Source organism: Phyllostomus discolor, chromosome 2, assembly GCF_004126475.2.
Source record: "Phyllostomus discolor isolate MPI-MPIP mPhyDis1 chromosome 2, mPhyDis1.pri.v3, whole genome shotgun sequence".
NCBI classification, from domain to species: domain Eukaryota; kingdom Metazoa; phylum Chordata; class Mammalia; order Chiroptera; family Phyllostomidae; genus Phyllostomus; species Phyllostomus discolor.
The window spans coordinates 120,941,677-120,964,506 of record NC_040904.2 but is presented as its reverse complement, the minus strand read 5'-3'; the positions used below and the strand labels follow the sequence as shown (position 1 = coordinate 120,964,506).

Genomic DNA, 22,830 nt, shown 5'->3' with positions numbered 1-22,830 from the left:
GAGGTGAGTTTTGGAAATGTTTTATTACTAAAAGGCAAGTCCCAGAAGCCTACATAATTATGACACTAGTTTAAGGCTTGAAAACAAACCAAACATCTGTAGGCACTCCTGTGCAACTTATCAAAGTACATTTACATACACATTCACGGGTGTCCATGACAGTAGAGAATAGATCCCATCCCTCCCTCAGCACTTGCTGTTTCCTGAACTTTTCTGAAATAAGTTGAAAACAGCTCCATCACTTCCAGGCCTCCCCTCCTTGGTCTCCTATGGGCCCCTGAAGTGAGACCAGCACCTTTGGACTTTTGCTCACCCACAGCTGTGCAGACATTTACTGTCCCTACATTCCACTCCTCCCTCACCCAGCAAGTACCCCTTCCTATTGTCTCACTTTCACTTGCATATCTGTTATGGTTCTACAGACATTTCTCAACATGTCATGGAGTTTATATTTGTCCTCTACTAATTATAATCCTTGTTTTAAAAAGAAATCACCATCCTATTGCTGGGAAGGGACTTGGCCAGCAAGGGAGGTCCAGGATACCATGGGGCACTTGCACTCACCCTGGCTGGCTGGTACTCTGGATCCCCATGTAGCTGGAGGAGGCCCCCTCCAGGAGGTGCACAGCCTCTGGGTACTTTTCCTGTGGAGAGAAGAAAACTTATTATCTTTTAAATCATTCTTTGTTTTTCAACTAGGGTTGACAACAATATCATACTAGTTTCAGGTGTACACCCCAGTGATTAGACATTATATAACTTACTAAGTGATCAACAGAAAAATCTCATACCCATCTGACACCATACACAGTTATTAGAATATTGTTGACTGTCCCTATGCTGTACTTTATATCCCCATGACTTTCCGTAATAGCCAGTTTGTAATTCTTAATCCCTTTACCTTTGTCACTCCCAATTCCCCTCCCACTTAGCAACTGTCAAAATGTTTTCTGTATCTACAAGTCTCTTTCTGTTCTGCTCTGTTTGTTTTGTTTTTCAGATTCAATTGTTGATACGTATTTATTGCCATTTTATGGTTCATATTTTTTAGCTTCTTAAAGAAGACCCTTTAATATTTCATATACTGGTTTGGTGGTGATGAACTCCTTTAGCTTTTCCTTCTATGAATAGCTCTTTATATGCCCTTCAATTCTAAATGATAGCTTTGTTGGGTAATCTTGAGTTAGGCAGATCCTTATTTTTCATCATTTTGAATATTTCTTGTCAGTCCCTTCTAGCCTGCAAAATTAGTTTGGAGAAATCAGCTGAGTCTTATGGGAGCTCCCTTGTAGGTAACTAAGTGCTTTTCCTCTTGTTGCCTTTAAGATTTATTCTTTGTCTTTAACCTCTGGCATTTGATTATGATGTGTCTTGATGGGCCTCTTTGTGTTCATCTTGTTTAAGACTCTCTGCCCTTCTTGGGCTTGTATGTCTATTTCCTTCACCAAGGTAGGGAAGCTTTCTGTCACTATTTTTTCAAATAGGTTGTCAATTTCTTTCTCTCTTCTACTTCTGGCTCCCCCATGATGCAAATGTTGGTACACATGAAGTCCCAAAGGGACAAATGTCCTGATATTTTTTTTTTGGAATCTTTTTTTCTTCTAGCTATTCTGAGTGGGTGTTTTTTGCTTACTTATATCCCAAATCACTGATTTGATTCTCAGCTTCATTCACTCTACTATTGATTCCCTGTAAATTGTTCTTTATTCCAATTAGTTTAAGCTTTATTTTTGACTGGGTCTTTTTTATGTTGTTGAGGTCCTCATTCACTTTCTTGATCATCCATATAACCAGTGTTTTGAATGCTGCATCTAGTAGATTGCTCATCTCCATTTTGTTTAGTATTTTTCTAGAGTTCTGTTTTCATTTGGGCCATATTTCGTTGTCTTCTCATTTTGATAGCCTCTCTGTGTTTTTCTATGTATTAGGTAGAGCTGCAATGTCTCTCTGGTGTTGTAGCATGGCCTAATGTAGTAGGTGTCCTGTGGGCTCCAGTGGCACAGCCTCCCCTATCACCCAAGCTGGGTACTCGAGGTGTGCACTGCATGTGGGCTGAGTATACTCTCCTCTTGTAGTTGAGGCTTGACTGCTTTTGGCACATCCAGGGTCAGCCACCGCCTGTGTCCAGGGCCACCTAGCATAAGCTACAAAGCAACTGGCAGATGGCTTCTTGTGCTAGGCTTGGAGGTGCCCAGATGAGGCTAAGGCTGGCTGCTTTGGTGCCAGACCTTGGACCACTTAATGAGATATACAAGGCTTGCTGAGGCCAGATGATGCTTGTTTCAGAGATTTTAGGGAAGTGTGAAGCATGAGTCAGAACATTCTTTGGCATGGAAAAGCCAAGGAAGCAGCTTGGGTAGGCCTGAAAGTTGGGTCAGGCCTCAGTAAGTCATCAGGACGGGCTAAACAGTGTGACTCAGGTTCATGGAGACTCTGATATTGTGCCCACCGGTCAGCTCTGTAGGTGGAGGACTCATCAAAGAGTGGCCTCTTTGATGGCCTCTGCCAGCACTTCTGTCTGGGAGAAAGCTGCCCCCAGTTCTCACCCTGTAGCCAGATAATTCATTCATTCCCTCCCTGTGTGCCTCTTGTGGCTTTCAAGCTACTACTCCAGTGTTGGAGCTCAGAGCGGGTAAGTCCCAGTAAGTCTGTGTATGGGTCCTTTAAGAGGAACACCTGGAACTCCAGAAGCCTGTCTCCCTCAGCCTCAATCCCCACTGGTTTTTACAACCTGAAGTTATGGGAACTTGTCTTTGTGGCACTGGAACCTTGGGCTGGGAGGCTGGGTATGGGGCTGGGACCCCTTGCTTCTTAGGGGGAACCTTTGAAGCCAAGATATCCCTCCCAATTTTTATCTACCGCATCTGGGTGTGGGACCAGCCTGCTCAACATCTCCACCCCTCCTACCAGCCTCAATACAGTTTCTTTAATTCTCTAGTTGTAGGACTTTCATTCAACCAGATTTTAGGCAGTTCTGAATATTTGTTCTGTAACTCAGTTGCACTTTTGATATGGTTGTGGGAGGATGCAAAAAAACTGTCACTATCTTGACTAGAAGCCACCCCCCCTTTTTTTTCACAGAGCAATTTGCAGGGCACAGGCACACTGATCCAGATGACTGGAAAGAAGTGAGAAACGCTTTTGAAGTGTCTCTCACATTCCCTTAAAGTCTATGTTCCTGATGTTTGTCAGCACACAGCATCATGGTACCCTGGCCATGGCCACCCACATTCCCACCTTCAGTGCTCAATGACACTGCTGTTCTAGATCTTTCCACTGTCACAAGGTCCCCAAGCTGCCACATTATCAACTCCCCAATTTCAACATGTTACGGAACAAGTTCATTCCGATTTTACCAGTTTGGTCCTGCAGGATTTGGCTGTCCTGCCTCCCTCAGGTCTAAGGCAGCCTGTCTGTCCTTGAGGAGGCCAGTCAGGTATGCTGTGTAGTGTCCCTCAGGACAGAGAGTCTAGCTGACTCACCCAGGTGATTCTGAGGTGAGGTGTTGTGTGCCAGCTTCCTTACTGTAAGACAACCATTAGCATTCAATTTTAAAAGCCTTTCAAACCAGTATCTGTGGGCTAGCCTCCGTCACAGTGGGTGGCTCCTATACTGTATGTCCTCACACTTGCCACCAAAACACCCTGGCCTGCCTGTTGATAACTGTGGGCAAATGGTTCTCCTACATAGTGCAGGGCTACTCAGAGCCTATCATCAACGTGATCATCTCCCCTCATGCACAGTTCTGGCTATCCTGAGAAATGGGGTTTTGGGGAGTGGGCTCTGTAACAAGTTGGCCTCATGATGAGACTGGGTCCCATTTAAGAGTCAAAAGTATACTCTCTAAAACAGGGACATGAAATAGAATTTCACAAAGTTCTAGGCTTGCAAACTCTAAGGTAGAGTTGGCTTTCCCCCCATGTAATGCAACAATTCTGGAAAAATATCTACTTCCTACTATTCACAGTAGACCCAGGGTAGGGAAAATGTAGGTTTACAGTTGTATGAGAAACAGTTTATTCATGTACTATTGTTTTCTACACAAACAACTGTAAATCCACTTTGTCCCATCCTGTATATCAGAGCTGACTCCATGATTTTTTATTTTACTATTTAAAAAAAGATTTTATTTATTTTTAGAGAGAGGGGGAGGAGGGAGAGAGAGGGCAACAAACTCTGATGTGTGACAGAAACATCGATTGGTTGCCTCTTGCTCACCACCCAACTGGGAACCTGGCCCATGACACAGTGCCCTGATTGGGAATCGAACTGTTGATATTTTGGTTTGAGGGAGGATGCCCAACTCACTGGGCCATACCAGTCAGGTCCTGACAGCTTAATTTAGACTTGACTTGCAAGCATTGACACAACAAAGTTTTGCAGGGATCTGAACAGAGTGTTCCCCATGGACAGAGTTACATGTCTTTTTGTCTGCTCTTGTGAGAATGGATTGTGGGTTGGGGGTGATATAAGAGAGACTGTTAAAGTAGGCTCCACAGTGAGACTATGAGTTCCTAGGATCAATTTTTGAAAGACACATTTCTCTGTTCTCACAATTTTTGATGCAGAAACAGATACCTGGGCTGATGCTAAAGTCGGATGCAAGTTCTGCTATGTTCCAAACCCAAACCCAGCCACTGTGACCACTCCAACCATCAAGGAAGGACACTGACGTGCAGCTTCATCTGAGAAATGCTCAGTCTGGAAGCCAGCCTTGAGGTGAGGAGCAGGGCTAAACTGTGGGTGTGGAGAACCTGTATGCTTCAGAGGATGGGCCTACCTGAGGCTACAGGTATTTGGTAGACTAAATCAGTTCTGTCAACTGAGGTCTGGTGGGGGCAGAGATGGGTCAGAACTTTTCAAGGACTAGTCCATGTATCAGTGGGCTTGTTCCCAGTGTGTGAGACCAGTGCTCCCAGATTCCTGTGTATGAAAGATGCTGACGGGCCAAGAACACGTTCAAACACCAAGCTATTCTGACCAAATGCTGGGTGGGCCTGGTTTAAGCTTACAGACCATTTCTAATTACAGCAAAACAGTTCTTATTGGGAAATTTATACCTCAGTGTTTAAAATGGAAAGTTCTGGTTGGTTTTTAAACCTCAAGCTCTTCTAAATGAGTAACAACTGTATAAAGAATGTGGAGGAGAACGTGTGGACGTGGCTGTGTCACCTCTAGGCTGAGCCACTGCAGCATGTGGCCTGAGCTGGCTCCAGCATAGGGCCTAGGGCAGCACAGACTGGCTGCAGGCCTGACCTCCAAACAGACCTCACAGCCTCTCTAGACCTTACCCCCACCCCCATCATGAGCAAAAGGAGGGTTTAGATTAGAAGCTTTCACTAAGAAATAAATTGTACTCTCTTTAGTTTTCTTTTTTTAAACACCAAAAGTAGAAATGCTGACATTAGGAAAAGTCAAGCATTCAGTATGAGTTTCTGGAGAGTCTTTGTGAGGATTGTGTGGCCAGTTTTTCTTCACACAAGTGAATATTTCCCTGTTTGTCCAGCTCCATTCACCTGCCTGGTGACCTCAAATATGTTCAGGGCACAACCACAGAAAGGAAGAAAGCAGCTAATGGCTGAAGAGCACCCAAACACAAAGAGCGGGTCTCATCAATAGAAATGCATGGCTGGCTTTCAGGGGAAGACAGAAAGTTGTAAAAAATGATACAACTCAAAATGCAAAGTGGGCTTCAGGTTACTGAATATAAGATTAGCACATCTCGCCCTGGCTGGTGTGGCTCAGTGGATTGAGTGCCAGCCTGTGAACCAAAGGGTTGTAGGCTCAATTCCCACTTAGGGCACATGCCTGGGTTGCAGGCCAGGTCCACAGTAGGGGGTGCTCAAGAGGCAACCACACACTGACATTTCCCTCCTTTTCTTCCCTTCCCTCCCTCCCTTTCCCTCTCTCTAAAAATAAATAAAATCTTTAAAAAAGAAGATTAGCACATCTCATACTGCATCTCATACTGGCTGGTTGGCTCAGTTGGTTTTGTCAGCACACCAAAAGGTTGTGGGTTTGATCTTCAGTCAGGGTGTGTATGGGAGGCAACTGATCAATGTTTCTCTCTTACATTGATGTTTCTCCCTCTCTCTTCCTTCCTCTCTAAGATCAATAAATATATCCTTGGGTGAGGATTAAAAAAAAAGACATCTCAACAGCAATTTAAAGTTTTACATATTAATGTATTTGATATTCATAACAACTGCATCATCAAGAAAAGGTTAAGGTGGATATATACTGATAAGGCAGAAATTTGGTCAATATGTTTTAGAATACTTTCCATGAAAAAGAGCTGCACGCACAAAAAAAATTTAACTGGAAAATGATCAGCCTGATCTGGAAAGCACCTCAGATATTTCACATTCTGCCACCAATGAAGCTGAGGCCCAGGTGTGTACATAAGGGGTGTGGACCAGAGGTCTGTGCCCCTAGTGTCACTGGGAAGGCCAGGAAGAAGCTTCCTGATATGAGTGCTTTGACACATCGTGTCAGAAGGACTGACACATTGTGGGCTCATCAGGCTTCCACAGGAAGCTTGTTCTAAGCAGTGATTCAAAATGGGTGTTTATTCAGCTGCTGCCCATATGTTTAGAGTTTGCATCCAGAAACTTCCCTGATGTTTATCATAGAAAAATGGTGACTGTGAGAATAATGGCAATCCAATATTCAGTCCCAGTTTTGAGCCTAAGATCCACTTTCTGTTAGGATGTCTGCTGTATGCTGGTCCAAAGGGAACAAAATTTTTAACAGAGCTTTAGAGAAAACCAGGCTTGTGTACATTATCAGTCATTACATCCCAAGAGGAATGACAAGACCAACCTCCACCCTCTTCACTGTTAAATGAATGGGAAACCTTGAATCCTGATTTTAATACCTTTGAGTGTTCACAGATGTGTTAATTCATCTTGACTTTTTTAAAGATTTTATATATTTTATTTTTAGACAGAGCATAAAGGGGGGACAGATGGAGAGAAACATCAATGTGTGGTTGCTTCTCACATGCCCCTTACTGGGGACCTGGCCTGCAACCTAGGCACGTGCCTGGACTGGGAATCGAACCAACAAGTCTGTGGTTCGCAAGTCAGCATTCAATCCTCTGAGCCACACAAGCCAGGGCTCTCTTGATTTTAATATTTTTTCCAAAGACTATGGTTGGCCGATTCAATGATTTAAAAAAAAAAGGATATAATTCACATTACAAGTCACTCCTTTGAAGTATATAAGTAGGTTTTAGAATATTCACAAGGTTATATAACCAACACCACTTTCTAAATTCAGAACATTTTCATCATCCCATAAAGAATTCCTGTACCTTTTAGCTATAGCCCTTTAACCCCCTCACCCCTACCCAGCCATAAGCAACCAGTAATCTACTTCTGTCTCTATAGATCTCCCTATTTTACACACTTCATATGAATGGAATCAGTCTTACAGTATGTGGTCTTTTGTGACTGGCTTCTTTCCCTCAGCATGTTTTCAAGGCTCATCCATGTAGCAGCAGGTGTGTCAGCACTTCATTCTCTGACGTTTCACTGTATGTTTATCCATAAGCTGAGGGACACTTGGGTCATTTCTACATTTTGGCTATTGGGAATAAGGCTATGAACATTTGTATACAAGTTTTTGCACAGGCATGTTTTTATTTCTCTTGGTTATATAACTAGGAGTCAAATTGCTAGTCATAGAACTCCATGTAACCACTAGAGTAACTGTTAAACTCTTTTCCAAAGTGGCTGTACCATTTTTAGAATTCCATCAGGCATTTTTTACATTTTTCTTAAAATTAAAAAAATATATATATTGTAGCCACCCTAGTAGGTGTGACATAGTACCTTACTGTGATTTTAGTTTGCGTTTCCCTAAAGGCCAATGGTGTTGAACATCTTTACATGTACTTATTAACCATTTGTGCTCATTTGAAGGAATGTCTATTTGCCTATTTTGTAACTGGGTTATTTTCCTGTTTATTACTGAGTTGTAACGGTTCTTTATGTATTTCAGGTATGCATCACTCATCAGACATATGGTTTCCTTTCTTTAAAAAAATTTTTTTATTGGGTGGGGGGAGTGATGGAGGATAAATGCAGACAACTGTAGTTGAACAACAACAAAATAATTTTAAAAATTATTTATTGATTTGAGAAAAAGAGAGAGAAGCATCCATTTGGTGTTCCACTTATTGATGCACTCATTGGTTGCTTCCTTTCAATCCCCCTGACTAGGGATTGAACCCACAACCTTGGTGCATTGGGATGATGCTCTAACCAAGTGAGCTACCTAACCAGGGCCAAATATATGGTTTTTAAAAATGTTCTTCCATTCTGTGGATTGCCTTTTTACTTCCTTAATGGTGTCACTTGTTTCAAGTTTTTCATTTTGATGAAGATCAATTTATCAATTTTTGTTCTTGTTTGTGTTTTTGGGGTCATAGCTAAAAAAAATTATTCCAAAATCACAGAAATATACACCTATGTTTTCTCCTAAGAGTTTGTATTTTTAGCTTTTAAAATTGGATCTTCAATCCATTTAGAGTTAATTTTTGTATATGGTATGAGGTAAGGGTCCAACTTCATCTTTTTGCCCATGACTATCCAGTTGTTCAAGCACCAGTTGTTGAAAAGATTGTTCCCTCCCTCATTTGTCTTGGGTGCAGTCACATTTTAGTACCATTTTGTAGTTTGAAGACAGCCTAGTCCAGAGATAATGTGAGATTAGTGAGGACACACAATGGGAAAAAACTCATCCCAGACTTCTCAACAAATGGTGCTGGGACAAGTGGATATTTGTATGTAGAAAAATGAACCTCAATGTTTACCTCATAACATACATAAGAATTTACTCAAGATGAATCATAAATATAAATATTAGAGATAAAAATATAAAACATCTCAAAGAAAACATCAGAAAAAACACCTTTATAATCCTGGGTTAGCCAAAGGTCTTTCAAGTACAACACAAAAAATCAGAATGCATTAAAAAAAATAAACTGGGTAACTGATGAATTGAATTTATCATAATTAGAAACCACTGCTCTTAAAAGCCATTGTTAAGAAAATGAAAACTGCCAGCTTCAGACTAAATGAAAATATTGATAAAAATTTGTATCCAGAATATGTAAAGAACACTTTTTTTTTTTTTTTTAGAGAGAGGGGAAGGGAGAGAGAAAGAGAGGGAGAGAAACATCAGTGTGTGGTTGCCTTCAGGTGGCCCCCACTGGGACCTGACCTGCAACCCAGGCATGTGCCCTGACTGGGAATCAAACCGGTGACCCTTTGGTTCACAGCCCACGCTCAATCCACAGAGCTACACCAGCCAGGGCCTAAAGAACACTTTTTAACTCAGTAATAAGACAAACAACCCAAGTTTAAATAATGGTTAAAACAAAAAGGATTTAATGGTCAAATAAGAGATGTGGAAGGGAAAAGAATATCACCAGTTGTTGGGGAAATACAAATTAAAACCACAATGAGGTACCATCACAAACCTACCAGAATGGCTAATATCAAAAAGACTAACAATACCACGTTTTGGTGAAGATATGGAGCAACTGTACCAATTATACATTGCTGGGGGGAGTTAGATAAATCATAAATCTGGCAGCTTCTTATAAAGTTAGACGTACACTCACCATGTGATCAAGCAGTCCCACTCGTAAATATTTACCCAAGAAAAATGAAAACATATGTCCACACAAAGATTTGCATGCAACTGCTCATTACTAATTACCCGGAACTAGAGACAGTGAGTGATTCTTTATCCCCTAGTGGGTGTGGAAACAATGAGTGCCATCCACACAATGGGACAATGTTCAGCAACATTATCCACACAACAATATGGACAGACCTCAGAAGCAATGTGCCCAGTGAAAGAAGCCAGACATAAAAGACCACACACACTGATTCCAGTTGTGAGATTCTAGAAAAGAAGAGAACAGACCAGGAGTCACTAAGGGAAAAGACTGACTGAAAATATTATCTGTCAGAACTCAGCAAACACTACAGCTAAAAAGGTACATTTTATTATATTTAAATTAGACCTCAATAAACCTGACTTTAAAGAGAGGCCATACCCCTGACTCATAGCTTGGTCCTACAAGGAATGCTCCTCCCTTCTCACAGACTAGAGCAGCCCGGCTCCCCCGGGTGACCAGCAGTCTTTGCACAGGCTAAGTTGTGCTGAGCATTGTTGTGGGAGTGCGCATCTAGTGGTGAGGAACACATAGATATGTAGTGGTGAGTGCTGGGAAGTGGGTGGTCAGGGGGCCTCCTTGGGTAAGTGACACTCAAGTTCAGATGTGAATGATGGGAAGACAAGGGGGTGGGTGGATTCCTGGCCGAGAACCAACAGCACAGAGCCAGCCCACAGCAGGAACAAGCTGGCTTGTTGAGACTGCACAATGCAATCCCAAGTGGTAATATGGAAAATTTCACAGATGAAGAGGGGAGGCAGTAAGGCCAAGACATGCAGGCTCATATGCTAGCACCCACACGTGGTCTCACTTGCATTCTGAAAGGATCATGCTGACTGCCATATGGAGAGTAGAGGAGATAAAGTGGGCAAAGCAAGGGGGTCTGTGGCCAGGATTGACAGATAGTGGTCTGGTTATGACAGCAGTATGTATCCCAGAGGAAGAACAGACAGGGCTTGCTGGATGTGGGGATGTGGAAGATTCAGGGTATAGGAGACAGTGGTGGGGAGAGGTGGTGTGGTAGGAAGACGTTGGGGCTCCTGGCGCCAGGTCAGTCTGTGGAGGAAGTGCCCAGGGTGTGGCAGAGATCACAGGCAAGGCTCTGGGAGGAAGGAGTCAGTGACCCTGTAACTCTGTCATGGGGTGCAGGGCCTTGTCCTGGATTCTAGTGGGTGAAGAACTCAAGAAGAGGAGATGAGACCCAGGGCCAAGAACATTGCTGCCAGGAGAGGCAGAGAGCCAGTGTGAGTTGACAGCAGGGGTGTTAGGTGTTGCACCCATGTGTGCTGACCAGAATGACCAAGAAAGAGCATGCAGGAAGCCAACCATCAATCACTGCAGCACAGGGATGGACGGGGTGGCATCAGCGGAGCAGAAAAAGTCTGTAGATCAAGTTCCACAAAATGGAGGTGACCCTGAAGCCCTGTTGCCCCTGAGGCCTGGCTTAGGGCACAAGTCTAAACCTAAGTCATGGCACTGGAGAAAACAGAATCTGCTCTGTCACCTGTGGTCCTTGTTAATGTTCTCCAACACTCTCCTCAGGTAGAGTGATCCCTGCTTGTAAGGCACTGAATATCCTCAGTCTATGGACTGTTCCCCTTAAATAAAAAGGACATCGAACTCATTACTAAATAGTGTTATTTCTGTCATTTGACACAGCACACAGACTCCAAAGGGCTGCGTGCAGGAAGAAGAGAGAGGCTGCCCACTTACAGCCCAGGGATGGCTCACAGCAGCTCCATGTGGGATGGGTGGTGGGGAGGCTGGGGGTCCACTGGCAGAAGGCAAATGATGTCCTGGGTGTTGGGAAGAAGCTGGACACCTGCCTGTGCTGCACCAGCACCCCAGAATTCTGAGATGAGTGTTCCAATTGACCCCAATGTCAGAAGGCTTAGAAATGCCTACGATATCCACACTTGGCAGAACAGTGATCTGCTGTCATTTTGGAAGATGAAACCAACAAATATTGAGTGGCTCCTCTGTGCCAGACATGGGTGCAGTTTCTTTACACCATTTTAGACCATATGGTTGCAGATGCCATGTAGTAGTCATGCTTCTATGTATGGTTCTGGGGGCTCCAGGGCGGCAGCTGTTCTGTTGGGTGGACCTTCTGTCACCTCCCTGCATGCTTACCAGCAATCATGACACCCACTGTCACTTGTTTCTAGAGCCAGCTGCAGACACACCCTCAGGGAGTGTTTTCCCAAATGGGGCCATCTTCCTGCTTTTATCAAAACATTGCCATCCAAAGCAGAAAATGCCCCTTTCAGATATCCTCAGCTCCTCACTGTGCCTGCTGCAGGACCCTTGCCCCCATCTGCCCGGCTTCCAGGCTCAGCAATATGAACTGTGCAGACTTCTCAGGTTGTGCACAGGCCTCAGTCCACTTCTGCTATGCCAGGAGTACACAGAAATGCTGCTGTGGTAGAGCCCCACAGTCATCCCTTTCCCTCTGTAATTGGTATTTTCCATGGGGACATCCTGAGACCAGGCTACTGTTTGGCTCCTTGCTGTCTGTGCATTCACAACATAATGGCCACCAAAGGGTGAGCGTCCCTCATTCCCTCCAAATCAGTGAGTGACTTTCCATTAGAAGAACGAGCCTCCTCTTCTGCTAAGTTTGCATCAGCATTGACTCAGGATACTACTTTATTCAATGGGAGTCAGCATTTCTCCTTGGAGTGAAGTGTCATGGATCCTGGAGCTTTAATGCTTTCAGGCTGTCTCAGGGGAAAGAGCTCAGAAAGATGGTGGTGTGACACATACCAGCACACACATTGTGGCCCTTCCTTTATGCTCCTGTGCACACATATTAAAAAAACAACAACAGGCATGAGACCACCCCAATACCTCAATCTATAACCCACAGTCATCTAGCCTTCATCTTCAATGAATTTACTGGATGGGCCAATTTACAGTCTCCCAGAAGTCCCCCACACTGGCACCTCTGTGAGGGAAGAGACAACATGTACAACATACAACAAGGTACAATAGCATCTCAGGCACTCATGGCACTCACTGAAAAAGTTTCCTGGGTAAGTGCTGGCCAGGGCATCCTCTTGGCCAGAGGAAGGGCTACGGCTGTAAGGAGGATCTCAGTCTATGATCAGCTACCGCAGGGAAGGGATGGCTATTCTAGGACAATTCTGAAGAGGCAATCCTTCACGTCATCACAACTGTCTGAGTAACAACCACTGGCTGAAGAATCAACCAGAAGTGGTAGAAGCTTCTCATTTCAACCAAGTCTACTCATGACACACCAACCAAGTGAAATTTTAGCAAAACCCCTCAAGCTACAAGAATGGATAACAGGAGCTCTACTTTTAAGTTTTGATTACCCAGAGGATGAGAAGACTCTGTGTGCACTTTATTTTCACCAGTTTTCCTACACCATGTGGTTAAAGTAAACATCCCATGAAATAAGATGAAGTGCTATGCTGTGGAATTACCTCTTGGAAACCACACTACCCCAACTTTCCTGGATGTGATCCTAGGGATGAGACACAAACAGACATAATTCCACACATGTCTGCACATGAGAAGTTTTGGTTGGTAAAAATAAGACACAGCAGCAGCTTGCTAGGGTGGGAGCAGAGCCAGACTCATGGGTGGGTTAACAAAGTGTCCCCAACCTTAGATTCAGGCTCCTGGAGGTCCGTCCCACCGGAACTGTGCAAGAAATGATTGGGAAATGTTCAGTAGCTCTGTTAGGGATTTCTGACACAGAGGGAGATAAAAAAAAACAAATTTGTCCTAAAGGTTGCTAAGTAAAACAAACAACCAGAAAACCTGTATTCCAAGCCCATGGTGGCTCATAAACCCAGGAAAGGCAGCAGGCCATTACAGTACTGACTGTGGATCACACACAAACCTCTGGGTATGACTTGTGGGCGTTTTCTGGTATTGTGTCCCAGGAACCTCCAAGGGCCTGTCCAAATATTTTCCACTACTCCAACCCAGTGTGTGGCCTGCTCTGGCGCCTTCTTCACCCCCGAGTCATTCCAGAACAGACCAACCACTTTACTCCATCTTCCCTTCACCCCCTTTTCTTGTTTTATGAGACTTGGGAAGAACCAGAGGATCTCAGAGACCCACTTTATTGGAAATATATTTCACTAGCATTTTTAAAGTGAAGACTTCAGGGGCTATAACTAACAGAAAGTGCTGTGCCACTAGGAAGAGGAAGCACTGGGGCCAGGGTAGCAAACTTCAGCTGTTCCAGATTCTGTGACCCTGAACAGTTTAGTGAATATTCAATATATTAAACTAAAAAAAAAATTCCTCAAAAACCCTCAGTTACTTATTTTATAAGTGCTTGTTTGGGGATGAGGAGATGGTGTTGGGGTAGGATGGAGCAGATTCCACTTTCCCCTACACATGGAAGAAAATCCTAGCCAATCTACAGAGTAAAAGAGCAAACAGCCAACAGTACCTCAGCATGTATGAAAATAAGATACCAAAAATTGTAGTGGACACTAAAAAACCAGACAATAAGGAGAGTGCTTCAGGACAATGAGGTCCCAGGGACCAGCGTGGGGACTAGGGCGCTGCAGCCCCAGGTTTGGTGCGTACCGGGTCTGCCATAGAGTCCTTGGGAGAGAGCCGGGGCAACTGCTCCCTCCCTGGCCAAACAAGGTCTAAGCAGCACCGGGAGAGAAGTGGTTCCCTGAAGTCGCAGAGAGGGGAATAAGGTCTAAGTAGCAAACACACAGGGGCTGCGAGCACCCTTGGAGTCTGTGGACTCTGGCAGAGTTGAGTGACAGGCCCTGCCCCAATAGTCACTGGTCTGGCTGGAGAATTGGGCTGTGGAAGAGGCCAGGCCGCTGCACCGAGCAGCAGACTTGAATAGGAGGAATTTCTCAAAAAGAAAAAGAGAAAAGACAGACACTGTTTGAGGAATTCTCCTGCAGCAATCGCTCCAGCATCCCTACCACCCAGCAGGGAAGTGATCCCAAGGTTGCACGGAAAGCCGTGCAGAAGACCCTGCGCACCCCCACAGCACTGGGAAGAGTGTGCACCCATTGGACCAAGGCAGCAAGGCTCAGCAGATGCATGCCCACACCCCAGCCCACAGTGGTAACCCCAGGGGAAAGGCCTGGATCCTGCACAGAAGGCAGTGGGGAGAGGTGCCAGGCTAGCTCCCGGAGGCTGACTGAGTACAGATTAGGAGGGAATAAAAACCATACCAATCTCCCCTCAGCCTGCTACAGCTAGCAAGACCAGAAAAACTGGTTTGGCCACTTTGAAACCAAGAGGCATTTTTATCTTACACCATTTTCATTTTTTAAAATATTTTTTTGTATTTTAATGTTTATTAATGTTTTATCTTTCAATTCCTTTTTCCTCTCTTTCCTTATTTCTTGTTTTATTCCTTCTTCCTTTCTTTCCAATTTTATCTCTTCTTACTTCTTCTGCCTTTTTTTTTAACACCTACAAGTGAGACAAAAAATAAAAAACGTGGAACTGTGAAAAGACCAGAGTTGGACCCAAAGACGGGGCATCACAACAGTGGAGACAGTGAGAAAAATTTCACTTTGCTATTACAGAGAACCTGCAAGTTATTGCAGATTTGTATTATTAGTATTTTTTCATTATTCTTATATCTTGTATTTTAATAGTATTTTTGTATTCCTCTTCTTTCAGTATGGTCTGCTTTGCTTGGCTGGCTAAATTGTATCATTTGACAGGTTTCCCCTGATATCGCTTTCATAGTGTATTGCTAATTTACTGTCCTTCATTTCACTTCTGTCCCATTAGCACACTACTCAAGGTCCTATACTCCCTATTCTTGTTATCCAGATCACATAGATCCTGTCATATGATTGTTGCTCTAATGTTATTGTAAATAATAGCTGTTCCATAGAATTATAAATACTTCACAACACCCCTCCCAGATCTTAGCCCACTTCACAGTTTCCTGAACTCTATTACTGTAGTGGTTAACTCTATTCTCTTACACACTACACCTATTTACTATCCTTTCCTCAGAATCTGACCTCCCATAACCTCACTGCTTTCTAGATCCAACTCACAATCCTTCCCTTCCGAGCAAGAGTCTTATCTTTTTTCCATCCTTTCTAAAAATCGACTAGTTGGGTGGAAGATCATGGCTAACACTATACATAGCTGAAGGATTTCCTATCTCTTCTTTGCCTGCTGCTACTGTAAATATCATAGAACACTCTTGCTGTCTTAAACCATTTTGCCTTCCCCCTCCAACTGATACCAAAAAAGAGTAGGTGAAAGCGGTGAACACCAGGATACCCACTGGAAGAGGAAACCCAGCAACAAAGGAACCACCAAGAGATAACAACAGAAGAAGGTGAAGGAAGGAGTGGAAGCCACACTGACTCAACTCAAGACCTATCTGGAAATACAACAAAATAGTGGACAAACTACCCAGTACAAACAACTGAACAAGAGCAGGAGAGAATCCTCAAAACCTTGTACACATGGAAGAAGCAGCTTCAACACAACCTGCCCTCACCAGAACAACAAAATACAAGAGATGGTAGACAGAGTGACCCTCGGTTAACCAACTCGTGGGAAGGACCAACCAAAGAAACACCCAACAACAATCAAAACCTAAAGACAAACACAGAGCCAACTTAAACAACAGCGCAAGACTAGTGAGCTTCGGAGATCAAGGAGACTGCACCACTGAATCTCACAGGTATTCTACCACAGAAGTTCACACCATAAACCCAGGGAGCCAGAAGAGATCAATTTAAGAAGCTGAGTCTAACAAGAAGAGTCTCACAAACGATGGGAAGACAAAGAAACAATCCCCAAAGGAAAGGAGGAAGCCTCAAAAAGAATGTTAAATGAAATAGAGGCAACTCAACTATCAGATATTGAGTTCAAAGCAATGGTCATCAGGAAGCTCAATGAGCTCACAATGAGCTACCAAAAACTACAGGGAAACTACAATGAACTCACTACGAACTATATCAACATGCAAAAGGAAATAGAAACTATCAACAAAGGCCAAGAGAAAATGAAGAATGCAATTTCTGAATTGAAGAACACAGTAGAAGGAATGAAAAGCAGGATTGATGAAGCAGAAGATCAGATCAGCGAGCTAGAGGACAAGTAGAAAAAAATACCCAGAAAGAGCAAGAAAAGAAAAAGAGGCTCAGAAAGAATGAAGAGGGATTAAGAGAAATGCAAGACAATGTGAAACGTGCCAATACCTGTATAATAAGGATACCAGATGGAGAAGAAGAGCAAGGGATAGGAAACCTATTCGAAAAAGTAATGATGGAAAACCTCCCTAATTTGATGAGAGAAAAAGTCACACCAATCCAGAAAACACAGAGAGTCCCAATCAAGAGGAACCCAAAGAGGCCCACTTCAAGACATACCATAATTAAAATGCCAAAATACCAAGACAAAGACAGAATCTTAAAAGCAGCAAGGGAGAAACAGGAAGTAACATACAAGGGAGCCCCAATAAGGCTAACAGCTGACTTCTCAATGGAAATGCTCCAAGGCAGAAGAGAATGGCAAGAAATATTCCAAGTAATGAGAACCAGAGGCCTGCAACCAAGGCTACTTTTCCCAGCAAGGCTCTCAATCAACATAGGAGGCCAAATAAGGAGCTTCCCAGACAAAAGAGGTCTGAAAGAATACACCTCCACCAAACCAGCTCTGCAAGAGATGCTAAAAGCACTGCTTTAAGAAAAGGAAGGAAAAGACAGAAAGAGAGAGGAACACAGGTACAAAAATGGCGAAGAATAAGTACCTATCAATAATAACTTTGAATGTAAATTGATTAAATGCTCCAATCAAAAGACACAGAATAGCTGAATGCATAAGAAAGCATGACCCACATGTATGCTGCCTACCAGAGACCCACTACAGGACAAAAGACCTACACAGACTGAAAGTGAAGGGCTGGAATAAAATATTCCAAGCAAACGGGGAAAAAAAAAGCTGGCATAGCAATACTCATATCAGACAAAACAGACTTCCAAAACAGGGTCATAAACAGAGACCCAGAAGCTCACTACATAATATTCAAGGGAAGAATCCACCAAGAAGACATAAATATTGTAAATATATATGCACCCAACATAGGAGTACCCAAATACATAAAGAAAATCGTGAAGGACTTCAAGAAAGATATTGGCAGCAACACAATTATAGTAGGGGATTTTAATATCCCACTGTCAAAAATGGACAGATCTTCCAAACAAAATATCAACGAAGATATTGTGGCATTGAACAATGCCCTAGATGAAATGGACTTAACTGATCTATAGAGAGAGCCCTTCATCCCAAAGAAGCTAAACACACATTCTTTTCAAATGCACATGGAGCATTTTCAAAGATAGACCATATGTTGGGACACAAAACAAGCCTCAACAAATTCAAAAAAATTGAAATCAGATCAAGCATTTTCTCCAACCACAAGGGACTGAAAATAGAAACCAACCCCAAGGGAAAAAATCCAAAACACTCAAAATCATGGAGATTGAATAGCATGCTATTAAATAATGAATGGGTCAAGAATGAAAAAGTTTCTAGAAACAAATGAAAATGAACTCAAAACAGTCCAAAACCATGGGACACAGTGAAGGCAGTCCTGAGAGGGAAGTTCATAACAATACAGGCCTACCTAAAAAAGATAGAAACATTTCAAATGACAACCTAACCCTACACCTGCAAGAACTCGAGGAACAACAACAAAGACAGCCCAGAGCAAGTAGAAGGAAGGGAATAACCAAGATAAGAGCAGAATAACATGACATAGAGACTAAAAGCACAATTCTAAGGATCAATGAGTCCAGGAGCTAGTTCTTTGAAAAGATAAAATCGACAAGCCTTTAAGCAAGGTCATTAAAGAGACAGAGACAGAGAGAGAGGGGGAAGAGAGAGAGAGAGAAAGAGTGCCCAAATAAACAATCAAAAATGAAAGAGGACCAATTGCAACTGATACCACAGAAATACAAAGGATTCTAAGAAATTACTCTGAAGAACTATATGCCAAGAAATTTGAAAACCTAGGTGAAATGGACAAATTTCTAGAAAAATATAGTCTACCAAAATTCAATGAAGAAGAAGCAGAAAGCCTGAATAGACCAATAACAGCAGATGAAATTGAAGCAGTAATCCAAAAACTCCTGACACACAAAAGCCTGGGTCTAAATGGTTTCACAGGAGGTTTCTACAAAGCATTTAAAGAAGAGCTAACCCCCATCATTCACAGACTATTCCAAAAAACCCAGAATGATGGAAGACTCCTAAACTCTTTTTATGAAGCCAGCATCATCCTAATCCCAAAACCAGATAAAGACACAACAAAGAAAAAAAACTTCAGGCCAATATCGCTGATGAACATAGAAGCTAAAGTCCTCAACAAAATATTGGCAGACCACATCCAACAATACATTAAAAAGATCACACCCCATGACCAAGTGGGATTCATCCCAGGGATGCAAGGATGGTTCAATATTCACAAATCAGTAAATGTAATACATCAGGTAAACAAAAATCACATGATCATATCAATAGATGTGGAAAAAGCATTTGACAAGGTACAGCACCCATTAATGATAAAAACACTCAGAAAAGTGGGAATAGAGGGAGCATTCCTCAACATAATAAAAGTCATATATGAGAGACCTACAGCCAACATCATACTCAATGAGCAAAAACTAAAACCTTTCCCACTAAGATCAGGAACAAGACAAGGTTGTCCACTTTCACCACTTCTATTCAATATAGCATTGGAAGTTTTAGTCACAGCAGTCAGTCAAGAAAAGGAAATCAAAGGCATACAAATCAGAAAGGAGGAAACAAAATTGTCATTGTTTGCAGATGACATGATAGTGTACATAAAAAATCCTATAGACTCCGCCAAAAAAACTGCTCGACCTAATACATGAATTTGGCAAAACAGCAGGACACAAAGTCAATATCCAGAAATCAAAGGCATTTTTGTATATCAACAATGAAACAGCAGAAGCAGAAATCAAGAAAAAAAATCCCATTTGATATAACAAAAAGAAAAGTAAAATACCTAGGAATAAACCTAACCAAGGACGTAAAACACCTATATGAAGAAAACTACACAACACTGAAGACAGGTATTAAGGAAGACACAAACAAATGGAAAATATACCATGTTCATGGATGGAAGAATTCACATAATCAAAATGTCCATACTACCCAAAGCAATTTACAGATTCAGTGCAATACCTATTAAAGTACCAGTGGCATATTTCACAGATATAGAGCAAACACTTCAAAAATTTATACAGAACCATAAATTACCCCAAATAGCTGCTGCAATTTTGAGAAAGAAGAGTGAAGTAGGAGGGATCACAATACCTGATACCACACTCTATTACAAGGCCACTGTAATCAAAACAGCCTGGTACTGGCATAAATACAGGTGCATGGATGAATGGAACAGAACAGAGAGCCCAGGAAAAAACCCAAGTCTCTACAGTCAATTAATATTCGACAAAGGTGGCAGCAATATAAAATGGAGTAAAAATAGTCTCTTCAACAAATGGTGTTGGGAGAACTGGGCAGCTATCTGCAAAAAAAATGAAACTTGAGCACCAACTTACACTATACACAAAAATAAATTCAAGGTGGATAAAAGATTTAAATATAATTTGTGACACCATTGAAGTCCTAGAGGAGAACATAGGCAGGAAAATCTCAGATATTTCTCACAGCAACATTTTTACTGATATGTCCCCTAGATCAAGCTACATAAAAGAAAGAATAAACAAATGGGATCTCATCAAAATAAAAAGCTTCTGCACAGCTAAAGAGAACAGTATTAAAATAAAAAGAGAACCAACTGTATGGGAAAACCTATTTGCCAATGATACCTCAGGCAAGGATTTAATCTCCAAAATATATAAAGAACTCACATGACTCCACTCTAAGAAGACAAGCAACCCAATTAAAAAGTGGGCAAAGGATTTGAACAGACACTTCTCCAAGGAGGACATATAGAGGACCCAGAGACACATGAAAAGATGTTCAGTATTGCTAGCTATCAGAGAGATGCAAATTAAAACCACAATGAGTTACCACTTCAAACCAGTCAGAATGGCCATCATAAACAAAGCAACAAACAAATGTTGGAGAGGTTGTGAAGAAAAAGGGACTCTAGTTCACTTTGGTGGGATTGCAGCCTGGTGCAATCACTATGGAAAACAGTATGGAATTTTCTCAGAAAACTAAAAATGGATCTGCCTTTTGACCCAGCAATTCCATTGCTAGGATTACATCCTAAGAACCCTGAAACACCAATCCAAAAGAACCTATGTACCCCAATGTTCATAGTGGTACAATTTACAATAGCTAAGTGTTGGAGACAACCTAGGTGCCCATCAGTAAATGAATGGACACCTATAGTCAAAAAACTATGGTACATTTACACAATGGAATTCTATGCAGCAGAAAGAAAGAAGGAGCTCCTAACCTTTGTGACAGCATGGATGGAACTGGAAAGCATTATGCTGAGTGAAATAAGGCAGGCGGTGAAAGACAAATACCACATGATCTCACCTTTACCAGGAATCGAAACAATTAAAACAAAGAAACAAGCAAAATATAACCAAAGACACTGAAATAGAAAACAGGCTGACAGTGGCCTGAGGAAGAGGGGATGGAATTTCAGGGGGAAAGGCAAAGGGTTTACAGAAACAAGTATAAAAAACACATGGACAAAAATTAGGGGGCAGTGGAAATGGGAGGGAGGTGGGAAGAGCTGGCAGGTGGGCTGGGATGGGAGTAAAAGACAGAAAACTGTACTTGAACAACAATTAAAATTAAAATTAAAATTAAAAGAAAAGTGCATGTTTAAATTTTATTTGTCGTTTGTCTCTAGTCTTTGGTACTAATAGCAACTTCTGTCCCAAGAGAGACAACTTCTTCTGAGTTGGCCTGTCACAGAGAATGCCCTATCTTTTTACTTTATTTCAACTAAACCTGTTCAATGGAAAGACAAATACTGCCTTTTCCAGTGTCAGCACAACATTTTCCTAATCCCCCAAATAAAGTCAGGATGTGTTACTTCTCCATCTAATTTCTCCATCCATTGCCCATCCACCAAGATGGTGCAGGGGGAGGTTCTTATGCCAAGCACACAGAAAGCTAGAAATATGAATGGATAGAGCCCCCAGAACACCAAAAGCTAGAAAGATAACTGTATTTGGAAAAAAGGTCATCTCTTCCCTATCCCTATAAGAATGGCTACCTGAGCAGAAAGAGGAGATGGTTTTTGAGACTAGAGTCCATCATACTTACAGGTTGCACAACACCTGAATAAAACCTCTTTCCTTTTGCACCAGCACCTGCCTCACGAGTTTGGCTTTTGTGATGGTAGGCAAACAACCCCCATTTCTGAACCCCCATTTTTGTTCAGTAATGTGTCCACAGTGAGTTTTCCCATGGGATTCCTCTACCTTTGCTGGACGGATTACTAAAAGCAGCTCTGAGGAGTAGGGATGACAGAGGTGGGGTGGGCATGAACTTTTGTCCTCTTCCATTCCTTCCCAATCCCAGGGATCCATGGGAAGAGTGAGAGCAGTCCCTGCCTTGGCCAGCCCAGACCAGGCAGGCAGGAAACCATGTGACTCTTCAACACACCACATACTTGGAACTCCTCCTCAGCCACTTTTTAAAAAGCCCTCCAGAACAAGCAGCACAGCAAGGAGTTGCTCATAGGAGAGATCACAACATGAAATACAGCCTTGTCTAGAAAATAGAATTGAAAGAAGGTAGAGGGGGATGTGGGAATCCAAGAAAGGAATAAAGCTTACAAATGTAAGTCTTCTACACCTTACAGTTTCAGAGCGAGAAGGGGAAAATCAAGCAAGCAAATCAGTAAGATGTACAGTGAAGGGACATAGGTCCTGCAGTCAATCTGAAGGCAAATGGCATTAAATCACCTCATTCAGATCAATCAACTCTGGTCAAGATGGAGATGTAGGTAAATATGCCTGGCCTCCTCATACAACTACAGCAAGAATTACAACTAGACTACAAAACAAATCTCACCCAGAACTGTCAGAAAATCAAGCCGTATGGGAGTTCAACAACAATGGATTTAGAGAAGCCACAAAGGGTTGAAGGAGCGGAGACGTGGGGATGGGCAGAGAGGTGAGGGG

At 42.5% G+C, this 22,830-nt stretch overlaps 1 protein-coding gene across 2 annotated transcripts in view; it reads right to left on the bottom strand.

Annotated features, from left to right (window-relative positions):
* Positions 1-22,830, bottom strand: part of LOC114512850 (centromere protein P) — a 284,496-nt gene that overhangs the window by 6,551 nt on the left and 255,115 nt on the right. For both annotated transcript variants that reach the window (XM_028531985.2, XM_036018434.1), the window contains exon 6: positions 565-644. In XM_028531985.2, the coding sequence (XP_028387786.1) occupies positions 565-644 (80 nt within the window). The remainder of the gene's footprint in view (positions 1-564; positions 645-22,830) is intronic.